The 13,117-nt window shown below is 38.4% G+C and overlaps 1 protein-coding gene across 1 annotated transcript; it reads right to left on the reverse strand.

Annotated features, from left to right (window-relative positions):
• Positions 1–11,032: 11,032 nt before the first annotated feature.
• On the reverse strand, positions 11,033–11,650 carry LOC141641460 (protein FAR1-RELATED SEQUENCE 2-like). The gene is made up of 2 exons (XM_074450118.1): positions 11,483–11,650; positions 11,033–11,281 (listed from the first exon to the last, which is right to left on the reverse strand). Exons 1-2 carry the CDS (start codon positions 11,648–11,650, stop codon positions 11,033–11,035), a joined length of 417 nt encoding a protein of 138 aa, XP_074306219.1.
• Between the last annotated feature and the right edge of the window lie 1,467 nt (positions 11,651–13,117).

Below are 13,117 nucleotides of genomic sequence, written 5' to 3' on the forward strand. Positions count from 1 at the left end.
CATGAAGTATGTTTTAGCAATTTTTACTAATTAAAGTCACTATTTATGTGATTTTTAACCAAAAAATCATAAATCATGCATAAAGACTTCACTATAGCCAATTATTTTACACACATCTTGTAAAATTGCATGTGACAACATACTAAATTTCTATGACCAAATTCGAAATATAACTCATATTAACCTATTTTTCATTTAAATTCGATTTTTTCTTGAAAAAACCATATTTCGAGCATAAGAATTCATAAAATTATGAAAATTTACAGGTCATCAAAAGATAATATATGTGAAAAAATATCCAAAAACCACTGGAAAAATCGAAGTTTAGCTAATTTTAGTCCAATAATGACATTTTTATCATAAAATCACATTTTAATGCCATTATTATACAAAATGAACAATAAAAATCCATAAATTAACCAAAATATCCTAAATACATTTTAGGACCAGAAACTTTAACATGCATAATAAATTTCGTGATATATCATAATAAACACAAATTTGTAAGTTTTGTTTGTTAATCGTATAACTCGGAAAAACAATAACCGATTTGCATCCAAACAACCTAAGGCTCATGATACCGCTTGTAAGAAATCTATATCTCATTATACTGAACATATTCATATATGTTACAATTAATTTAGTCATAAAATTAATTTAGAACTTATGCATGCAAACAATGAAAAATATAGAGAAGAAATCGTCATCCTTACATTGAGATTTCGGATATATGGGCACAAATGAGTTCTCCTACTCACTTGTTCTTGAGCTTCCTAATATTGGATGAACAAGGATTCAAGCTTAGAATCCCTCCCAAGGAATTATACCCAAGATAACCTCTCAAAAGATTAATATTATTAATACTAGAACAATATTAATCTTAATAAAATTGACCCAAAATATTGAATTTTGTCTCTTGTTTTTCGGTTAAGAGAAGGGAGAAGAAGGAGTAATATTCTCTCTAAAAACTCTATATTTTTAGATGTGTTAGAATGAATGATACACTAGTTTTGCATGTAGTGTATATTAGGTAAATATAGAGCAAAAGACCCTTGGCCTTGCACTAGGAAAAACCGGGTATGGGGAAGGGGTTTTGGCCAATGCATGAGCTTCAATTCTTCCCAAGAATTATAGGCATGTAAGGCTATGTATTAGGTCTTATGATTATACTTTCCACTTAAAATAATCAACACAATATTAAGCCTAATACACCCTTCATTTCGGTCCATTTAAGATAAAATGGATTCCATTTTATCTTTGTCAATTTATCAATTTGTCACATGTCACAAGTCATGTAAAGGACCGAAAGGTGACGTTCGCTACCCCTTAGACCGTATTTGCATTGACCTGAGACCTAGATTACTTGACCGGATGATTATGGTGAACCGTTTGTCTTAGCTGATTCTCTCTATCTGTTTGATTCCTTTCTTTTAATCTCTTTTCCCTTTTCCTGTTAGTTTAAACAATCACATTTAAAACCCCCCATTCGGTTACCTTGACGAACTTAGATTTAGCTGACAATTTCCTACCTCTCTGTGGATTCGACCCGACTTCCCTAGCTATATTAGTTAGAGCCAGTTTTTATTTTTGACAGGTACGCGACAGACGTGTCAAATTTTGGCGCCGTTGCCGGGGAGGTGGCGCAATTTTTTTGCTTTAATTAAGTTTGTCCCTTGTCTCAAGGAATTTATTCCTTGAGGCTGATCTCATTTCTGCAAAGTTTTGATTAGTTTTGCAGGTTAGTTGTTGCTTTGGAAGTTTATTTGCCAAGATGCCTACGATTACAGAGCATACAGAGCCATGTGGCAGATGAGGCATGAAGGGGCACGATCCTATCTTGTGCATGGAAAGTATAGAGCGCGTTCTTGCTTATCAAAAATACAAGCAGGGAGTTCCTTTCTCTCAGCTATATGAAGAAATAAAGAATGTCTCTACCCCCTCCACGCCAACTCCACTACCGATTCTTCCTTCTGCAAGTGAAGAAATTGCCGAATTAAAATCTATTATGATGAGTATGTCACGGCAATCTGAAACGGTTATATCGGAATTGAAAGAACAAGTCGCGCAATTAACACTCGCGACAGACCAAGCCAAGCTTCTTCCAATATGCGATCCAGTTAGTGCACTGAATTTTCAAAATGACCTTACTCATGAAGAAGACGAGGTTTTGATAGCTGACGATAACCCTGATGATGATTTAGACGAGTTTTTGGAAGAAATACTTGCTGCGTGTGCTGTAAACACTCGATCGAGTGATTGTTCTACTCGATCGAGCAGTTTAACTCATCCTATCACTCGATCGAGTGAAAATAGTAGTCGATCGAGAAGTGCAGAATTCAATGTTGGTCGATCGAGTGACAACCTTACTCGATCGAGTAACTATGCTGAAGAAATCACTCGATCGAGTGATAAACATGGTCGATCGAGTGCAACAGAAGAAGAGAATGGTCGATCGACTTATAAAAGTACTCGATCCAGTACTTTAAGTGGCGGGGATCCTAATTTACTATCTAAAACCGCCACCGTGTCATCTTCCCCTGCTGTGGAGACGTCACGCATTGATAAAGGTAAAGGAAAGGTTGCGGGTCCACTCATCGCTACCAGGGTGCCCTTCCCAAGTCGTCTGAAGGACGCAAAGATCGAGCAACAGTACGGTAAGTTTGTGGACATCGTGAAGAATCTCCAGGTAACTGTCCCTCTTTCCGAACTTATTACTCAGGTACCCACTTACGCTAAATTTATGAAAGATATTGTGACGCGTAAGAGGAATTTAAGTGAATTTGAGACGATTTCATTTATGGAAGAGTCTAGTAATTTGCTTTTGAATAAGAGTCCGCCTAAAATGAAGGACCCGGGCAGTTTTTGTATTACCTGCATTATAGGCAACATGGTTATTGATAAGGCCCTTTGCGATTTAGGTGCCAGTGTTAGTGTCATGCCCCTTCTTGTCTGTAAGAAACTGAACATGAGTCATCTCAAAGTGACTAACATTACCCTACAGATGGCCGATAGATCTGTTAGGAGGCCCTTAGGTGTCTTAGAGGGCGTGCCTGTGAAAATAGGCAAGCTCTTTATCCCAGTAGATTTCGTTGTTTTGGATATAGCTGAGGACACCCGGACCCAAATTATCTTAGGAAGACCATTCCTTTGTACAGCTGGGGCCGTGATTGATGTCAGACAAGGCCGTTTGACTCTTGCAGTAGGGGATGACGCTATCACCTTTAGTCTGCCTAGTACTTTGGCTCGACCAATGATAGAGGATACTTGCTATTCGGTTGATATTATTGATGAGTCTATTTATGACTTCTGGTCGGGTTCTTTTATGAAGGACCCACTAGAAGCTCTTATGCTTTTTGATGAGTGTGCAGATAGCCCAGACGACGATGACGCGGCATTGGATTTGCTTATCGATGATTTAGATGAGCATGAAGGAGAGCAAGTGGAACAAATGATTAGCACTCTTTGCTCCATTGAGGTAAAGGTACCGGAACGTAAGCCTCTCCCTTCTCATCTTAAATATGTTTTCTTAGACGATACAGAGCAATATCCGGTCATTGTTAGTGCCAAGCTTAGTGATGATCAGCTGACCTCTTTGTTAGCTGTACTTAAGAAAAACAGGAAAGCAATGGGCTATTCACTGGACGATATCACGGGGATTAGTCCCGATATTTGTATGCAGGATAGAGTGGAGGAGGATCACAAACCTTGCAGTGGGGGTCGAAGAATGGCTGAACCGGAAGATGCGAGGATGTCGTGATGGGTGAGGTAATGAAGCTGCTGGATGCGGTATTATTTATTTCGTCGGTAATTCTAAATGGGTGAGTCAGTACGGGTAGTCCGAAGAAAGGAGGGACAAGCGTAGTTAAGAATGAGAAGAATGAATTAATACCTACTCGAGTAGTAATTGGTTGGCGGATGTGCATAGATTTACAGATTTGAATGCCACCACTAAGAAAGATCACTTCCCCCTTTCTTTTATTGATCAAATGGTAGAAAGGTTAGCTTCTCACAAATTTTTCTGCTATTTAGACGGGTATTCAGGGTTCTTTCAGATCCCTATCCACCCAGACGATCAGGCTAAGACTACATTTACCTGTCCTATGGGCGTTTTTGCGTATCGCAGAATGCCTTTTGGTTTGTGCAATGCCCCTGCCACCTTCCAAAGGTGTATGATGGGGATATTTTCAGAGTATATTGAGTCTATCATGGAAGTTTTTATGGACGATTTCAGTGTATATGGAAGTGATTTTTCTAACTGTCTGTCTAACCTTGAGAAAGTGTTCAGTATTTGTATTGAGGTTAACCTTGTCTTTGAATCGGGAGAAGTGCCACTTTATGGTCAACGAGGGAGTTGTCTTAGGGCACTTAGTTTCTGATAGGGGAATAGAAGTTGACAAAGCAAAGGTGGAAGTGATTCAGCAATTACCACCTCCTGTTAATGTTAAAGGGGTGAGGAGCTTCCTTGGTCACGCCGGTTTTTATCGCCGGTTTATCAAGGATTTCTCCAAAATTGCTAAACCACTTACACAGCTGTTACTTAAGGATGCCCCTTTTGTGTTTACTGATGCTTGTCTTTCTGCTTTTAACAGGTTAAAGCAGGCTTTAGTCTCTGCGCCGATCATACAGCCTCCCAACTGGGACTTGCCGTTTGAGATTATGTGTGACGCAAGTGACTATGCACTAGGAGCGGTGCTAGGCCAAAGGAAAGACAAAGCTTTGAATGCTATCTACTATGCGAGCCGAACTCTGGATGAGGCTCAAGTGAAGTACACTACCACAGAGAAAGAGCTGCTAGCTGTAGTTTATGCCTTAGAAAAGTTTCGTACTTATTTAGTTGGGTCAGAAGTTACTGTTTTTACTGACCATGCAGCTTTGAGGCATCTTCTTGCTAAGAAGGAGGCTAAACCACGGCTACTGAGATGGATACTCCTTCTTCAGGAGTTTGATTTGCAGATTAAGGATAAGAAAGGAGTTGAGAACGTTGTAGCTGATCACTTGTCGCGACTGATGCGACAAGAAGGGGAAGATTCTCTACCTATTGATGATTCTTTTCCCGACGATACTTTAATTGCTGTTATATCGTCTATTGTTGACCAAGAACCTTGGTATGCACATATAGCTAACTTCCTTGTCAGTGGCAAGCTGCCCCCTGACCTTTCTTATTAGCAGAGGAAGCGTTTTCTGTATAACGCTAAGCAGTACTTCTGGGATGATCCTTACTTGTTTAAGGAATGTGCAGACGGTCTCTACAGACGGTGTATTCCGTAGTGGGAGACCAAAATAGTCCTGGAAGGCTGTCACTCCTCTTCATATGGTGGTCACCACGGTCCATCGCGCACCGTGGCTAAGGTACTTCAGTCTGGTTTTTACTGGCCTTCTTTGTTTGCTGATGCTAAATCTTTTGTTTCAGCTTGTGATGCTTGCCAACGATCAGGGAACATTTCAAAGAGACATGAGATGCCATAGAACGGTATCTTACAGGTTGAGGTTTTCGATGTGTGGGGCATTGATTTCCAAGGACCGTTCCCATCCAGTAAAGGTAACAGGTACATCTTAGTAGCTGTAGACTATGTGTCAAAATGGGTTGAGGCAATTGCCTCACCTCATTGTGATGCTAAGACCGTGATAAATATGTTCAAAAAGATCATATTCCCCCATTTTGGTGTCCCTAGGGTCGTCATTAGTGATGGGGGGATGCATTTTAAAGAAAAGAAACTAACTTCCATACTGTCTAGAGTTGGTGTCCAACACCGGCGTGGTTTGGGGTATCATCCCCAGACTAGTGGTCAGGTAGAGGTCTCTAATCGCGAGTTGAAAGAGATCTTGTCTAAGGTAGTTTCTAAATCACGGAAAGACTGGAGTCTTAAGCTAGATGACACATTATGGGCCTACAGAACTCCCTTTAAGACACCAATTGGTGCATCACCTTATAGGCTAGTTTATGGGAAATCGTGTCACTTACCTGTTGAATTGGAATGTAAGGCCTGGTGGGCAATTCGTGAGCTTAATTATGATCCTAAGTTGTGTGGTGAGAATTGTCTTTTGCAGTTAGATGAATTGGAAGAGTTTAGGCTTAATGCCTATGACAGCTCGCACATTTATAAGGAAAAGACGAAGAGATGGCATGACAAGATAATCCTACCTCGGGAGTTTCATATTGGGCAAAAGGTGCTGCTGTTCAATGCCCGGCTGAGATTATTTCCTGGCAAGCTGAAGTCCAGGTGGAGTGGTCCTTATACGGTGACAACTGTTACCAAATTTGGATCCGTGGAACTTGAATATTCCGATGGTCATAGGTTCAAGGTGAATGACCAATATGTGAAGCATTACCACGAGGCGAATGAAGCGGACAATCGTGTTGAAGTCTTGCACTTCGACGAGCTTGACGCGCCGTTAAATTGATGCCAGAAAGGTCGTGCGGGACCTCTTAAACCAGCGCTCTCCGGGAGGCAGCCCGGACTGTTTTATTGTACTTTTGTTGAACTATTTATTTTTCTTTCGCTTTACGTTGAACTTTAGACGCTGTTTTACGAACTTCCCATGTATTCCCTTGCTTTTAATGCGTGTTTTGCAGGTCAAAGTACTCGATCGAATGATATTGTGCTCGATCGAGCACTTTTTGAGGTAGCTTTCACTCGATCGAGTGCTATTGTCCTCGATCGACCAGAACCAAAATCATGCCTACTCGATCGAGTGGTTTTCTACTCGATCGAGGCCTTCCATACAGCAGTTCACTCGATCGAGCTGTTCCTAGTGCTCGGTCGAGTAGTTTTTGCTTCCAGCCGCTGTTTTACGTCTATGGAGCCACTGCTTGACTTTTCTTGACCTCCCATGTTCATGGTCGGTTTGGGGAGGTCCCTCTATATGACGTTCTGTAAGTTTTCCGACTCCATTCATCCTTTTCTCCTTAGTTTGCATTTCTTTCCCTATTTTTGGTACAATGAGGGCATTGTACGGTTTGGTTTGGGGAGGTATGCATCCATATCTGTGTCTGCATGTTTTCTTGCATTTTTGCCTGCACGTTTATTTATTTCCGCATGCATTGTTGTTTTAATTAATTCCAAAAAAAAATTCATATAAAAGCCATAAAATTTCAAAAAATTTCATGTTTAATTTGAGTCGGAACGTTTGAACTGTGACGCTACTTTGAACCCCTACTTGAGCCCTGCATATTCTTGACATTTAGTTAGCATGAGTATGTGCATAATCTACGAGTTTTTGTTTCTTTCTTACCTGAACGAATAGACTTGATTCAATATGTCGGCAAGCTACATTACATTCTGAGGTTAGAGCTTTATAAACTGGTGACATTCATGACCGGTTTCATTTAGGATGTGAGTAGTACTCTCTTTAAGGCATGTAACATCAATTTGCATAAGCATGCGTCTAGTCTTCTTAATACCTGTATGCATTCGGTCTGTGGATGGTGACACATATTAGGAGAGGCAATTCCCTTTATTTCATTCTACCCATGAGCCTCACATAGCCAAATTGCCTTTTTGTCCTATTAACTACTCTCTTTAATACTTCCTACCCTAGCCGAGCTAGTGACGAGTAGTTTTTGGAATGTTTATTTGCAATATGGTTATTATGTCTGATTTCAGAAGATGGTGGAAGAATTGAAGGGAATGAAAGAATTGTTGAAGAAAAAATGAAACGGGAAAGAAAAATCATATGTGAACGAAAAAAAAAGGGATCGAAAAAGAAATGGAATAAGAGAAGAATAAGAAAAGAAAAAAAAATCATTTTTGAAAAAGAAATTGGTGAATAATTTTCACTCCCATGTCTCATTCATATCTTATGGGGAGTTGACGATTTTTGGTGTTTCGTGAGCTTAGTGCATGGTTATGCACCGTTTCATCTTGCTTTATTGAGTACGAAGTTGGGATGCAGTTTATATTTGGATCCGTTGTTGCTAGCCTGGCTATTAACCCCACATATCCAAATTCAGTTTAGCCCCTTCTTACCCATTACCTCACTTACCCAAATGTAAGTCCTCGGCATGTGTCTTGGTCATTAGTATGGTTGGAATGCATATGTACGGTTGTAGAGACTTTATTCATGTTAACTGCATGCATGTTCTTATAGGTCGAGTTAGGTGAGTGTCCTACTTCTTTCTATCTTTCACATATATACTCACCTTGTGCCTAACTTTGAGTGACGAGCGACCCGTGAGAGTCCGATATCTTTTGAATCTTGCAAGGTCGACGGTTCAGTAAGTTTGAAACATTGATTTAACTCGTTTGCATTTCTCATTTGTCACTTGTCATTTTGTTGCATTAATTTGGTTTTAGTGGGTGATTTTTAGCTGATGCGTTGGTCCCGTTCCATTGTTTACCCTTAGTTGCATTCATATTTGCTTGGGGACAAGCAAATGTTTGGTTTGGGGAGATTTGATGCGTGTCTTTTATATAAGGTTTATACCTCATTTTTACACGCATTTCTGTACTTTTTATGTAGCATCTGGCTACAAATACCCCCGAATATTCTACTTTGGTCCGTTTATTGTAATTTGCATGAATTGACCGAAGAGGAGCTAAATCGAACCTAATTTGTCCCAATTGTACGCATTCATGGAGAATAAGGAGCCGGAGCTTGGGAATCTAACACTTGGAAGACGCGTGAGCTGAATTTGGGAAGCATTTCAAGTTTAACGTGCCTATATAGCTCGATCGAGTGGTTTTCTATTCGATCGAATGCTCTATATACTCAAGATTGGTCGATCGAGCTGTTTTAGGAGTCGATCGAGGAGTTTTTGCAGGAAGTGCTCGATCGAGTGGTTTATCTCCACTCGATCGAGTGGTTTGGTGATATTTTGCTCGATCGAGTAGATTATTTCTACTCGATCGAGTGGTTTCTTGTGCTTTAGTTAATTTCCGCCTAATTATCTTATGGGCCTTTGTAATTAGTCCATAGATTAGGTTTTAGGATGGATTTTTAGTATAAGACTGGGGGAGTGAACTACGTTACTCCTCTCTTCACTTCATACGTTCGTTTACTCTAGTTCTTGTCACTGTTCTTTGGATTTTACTCTTTCTTTTACTCTTGGCTACTCGGATTTGGAACACGATTGGTATTATCATTCTACTTTTATTCCTAATTTTATTGCTTTAATCCCTTCTTCTCTTTAATTGCTATCATAGCTGTTTTATTTGAATCCTTATTAGTTTCATCATCATGTCTAGTTTTAATTATCAATTTGTCATTATCGTTAATTCATTGGTTATGAGTAGCTAATTGTCTTATGCTAAGACTATAGGGGATCCATAATATGAAGGGAGAGTAATCGATTTACTAGGTTAATGCCGGTACTGTCTTTGTCGATTAAATGCTACAATTAATTGTATCCGTCTAATTGAGTCGACGCAATTAGGCCTTTAATTCCTAGTGATCCTTGACCTGGACCGAAAGGTTGGAAAAGGCGAGACTAGTAGCGAACAATAGGGTATTGCAGTGAGGGCGAAAGTTAAGCTGTTTACGCTTTAGGTTGAATTAAGGACCGAAAGGTGACGTTCGCTACCCCTTAGACCGTATTTGCATTGACCTGAGACCTAGATTACTTGACCGGATGATTATGGTGAACCGTTTGTCTTAGCTGATTCTCTCTATCTGTTTGATTCCTTTCTTTTAATCTCTTTTCCCTTTTCCTGTTAGTTTAAACAATCACATTTAAAACCCCCCATTCGGTTACCTTGACGAACTTAGATTTAGCTGACAATTTCCTACCTCTCTGTGGATTCGACCCGACTTCCCTAGCTATATTAGTTAGAGCCAGTTGGTATTTTTGACAGGTACGCGACAGACGTGTCATAAAGCGTTTGTGCAATTATTTTAAAGCACACCTCTGATTATTTTAAAGCTCTCATGTATCTGATTATTGTAAAGCTCTTCCCCAATTATTTTAAAGCATATCTTTGATTATTGTAACAAATTGGCAAGTGTAAAGCATTATCAATTACTGTAAAGCATTATCAAATTAATATATTTATGGAAAAAAATCAGAGCAATTGCAAATAAACTCAACATCAATTATTATAAAGCATAATTGTGATTATTGTATAGTTTTCACATGATTATTCAGTTATTCAAATGATCAAATGCAATTATTTTAAAGTTTTTCATGTAGCTGATTATTGTAAAGCGTTTGCCCAATTATTTTAAAGCATACCTCTGATTATTTTAAAGCTCTCATGTATCTGATTATTGTAAAGCTCTTCCCCAATTACTTTAAAGCATATCTTTGATTATTGTAACAAATTGGCAAGTGTAAAGCATTATCAATTACTGTAAAGCATTATCAAGTTAATATATTTATGGAAAAAAATCAGAACAATTGCAAATAAACTCAACATCAATTATTATAAAGCATAATTGTGATTATTGTATAGTTTTCACATGATTATTGTAATAGCGCAAGGTATTATTAAATGAACAAAATCAGAACAATTGCAAAAAAATTCAACATCAATTAATGTAAAGCATAACTTTGGTTATTGTAAAAGTCTAACACACTTATTGTAAAGTATACCCCTGATTATTTGTAAAAAAGTAACACAATTATGCGGTTATTGTAAAGCATAATATGGATTATTTTAAAACGTAATCTTGATTATTTTAAAGCGTAATGCATTTTTCATTCTTCTTCTTCATCTTCATCCTCCATTTTATTTTCCTCTTCATCTTCTTCCTCCAAAGCATGCTCAACAAACGGATTTGGACAGTTTCTCTTGTCATGGTGTCCCATTTGTTTGCAGTTGTTACATAGCCTCTTCAGTTTGCTCGCCTTCTCAATTGCCTTATCCTTGTTTGATTTCATTCTCTTGCCGCTTCCTTTGTTTTTTGCAATCTTTGATGGAAGAACAGTAATATTTGATTTTGCTGAACAACCTAAGAGCATTTCCAGTTCTTGTTCCTTTGTCAAGCTCTCTTTTGTTTGATTTATTTTCTCTCGGAATTGTAAAAGCATCAAACTTAGCTCCTTGATTTGATTTTCAGGCATCGAGTTAAGAACACTTATTGTTGTATAAAACTCTTACCATACCCTTGATAATTCCAACTTTTTCAAATCAGTGGGATCGTAGTCTTGCAATAACTTTCCATCCAGTCCATACAAAGGCTTTCTATATGATTTCTTCGTCCATCTGGTTTCGATGTACTGCTCCGGTATGCTTTGCAATCCTTTTCCTGATATAATCCATATAATGTGTTTACAAAGGATTCCTTTCCTCTCAAACATCTTGCACGTACATGTTGTTTCCTTTGATTCGTTATTGTGAGCAACCTGCATTACAGTGTAGTTATTTTAAAAGGCAAACATAGTTATTATATATTTCAACATGAATTATTTTATGCAGACTAGCAATGAACACCAAGGTAGAAGTCCTTCAGTTTTTTAAATGGTAAAACACGGTTATTGTATTCTTTTATTACAGTTATTGTATGATAAAGTAAAAAGACAATTATGTTTATAAAATTGAATAACTTGAAATATTCTATGCTTCCTGCAGGCATCTTCAACATTTATTATGTGCATGTTTCCTTGCTCAGAAAACCCCATAACGGCACACGAACAGGGAGCCATTTTCACTTGCTCTTGGAACTCATAGAAAACAGTGTATGTGTAGATTTTAGAGGCATGTTTCTCAATCATTGTCTTAGAAGAAACCTGTGCAATGTGCTATCACTTGCAGCATCAAGAAATCTGTGATTATAGCGTTGTTGTTCCATTGCACTCTGAAAACGCAACCAAAATTCTACAAGTGTGCCATCTATGCTCTCAAATCTTTTGAAATAACTATTTTGACTCTCTGATCTTTGTGTAGTTTTCAAAAGGCAGCCTAAAGGCAAATCCCTAAAGTAAGAAGGTATCCATTTGTGCCTTTTGCCATACATGTATGTCAACCAAGTATTATCATTCAACTCAAAGTCATTAATCACTTGAGTCCATTTTTCTTCAAACTCAATGGGTTCCAAGTCAGTATCCCAAACAACTCCACATATCCGCTCAACAAAGTCAGTCTCCTTACAAATCTGTGACTCAACTTTATCGGTAAGTTTTTTCATTATATGCCACATGCAGTAGCGATGTCTTCCTTTCTTGAATACAAAACGCACCCCGAGTTTAATTGCCGGATCTTGATCAGTAAGAATGCACTGAGGTTCCTTGTTGCCCATACAATCAAGGAACTTCTTAAACACCCAAATGAGTGACCCATCGTTCTCATGATCGACAAGTGCAGCAGCAAAAGTCACTGATTTTTTGTCGTTGTCAACACCAGTGAATGGGGTGAAGGCCATGTGGTACTTGTTAGTACCGTAAGTAGGATCAAAGGTGATGGTGTCCGCAAACAAGGAATAATTCATTCTTGCTTGTGCATCTGCTCAAAATATTTTAGCCAAACAATTATCCTCATCAACTTGATAAGCATAGTAAAAGCCATCTTGTGATTCAGAAAGCGCCTTTAAATAATTGAGAATCATGTCAGCATCCTTGTCACCTATATAACATTTAATATTTCTTTTGAAGTTCTTGAATTCTGTGAGAGATGCACCAATATTTGCATACCCATTTGATTGTTCCGCCAGAATTCTAAATGTCTTGGTAGCCCAGATGTTGAGTTTACAATTGTTAACAATTATCGCTTCATGTAAAGGTTAAGTGTTCTTACGTTTTTCTGGAATTCCCGTTCTTTGAGTGAGCAGAGTCTGTGATTATGACCTTCATAAAACGTATCAATAGCATACCATATTAGCTCCTTAAGGTCATTGAATACAGCGCAAAACCGTATTTTTGCCTTGCAACCAAATCTTGTTATTTTTGTTTTCTTTAGCTCTACAGATCTTTTCCTCTTCTTATTCTCTTCTGTGTTTTCAAATTCAACAACAGGTTTGAGTTTTTTGCGATCCTCTTGAATCCATGTCTGTTGCAGACCATTGATTTTTTGTCTATCAAACCATCACGGAATCTTGTTTGTGTGTACTTTCTTGGTATGAAACCACAAGCCACAGCATATAAATTGTAAAACTCTATTGCCTCCTCCAGCTTTACAAACATTAACCCCAGAGCAGGTTTGAAACCATTTTCTACTATCCTATTCCACTCCTCACTGCCACCTGG

The sequence above is a fragment of the Silene latifolia genome, chromosome 2, assembly GCF_048544455.1.
Source record: "Silene latifolia isolate original U9 population chromosome 2, ASM4854445v1, whole genome shotgun sequence".
Lineage (NCBI taxonomy): Eukaryota > Viridiplantae > Streptophyta > Magnoliopsida > Caryophyllales > Caryophyllaceae > Silene > Silene latifolia.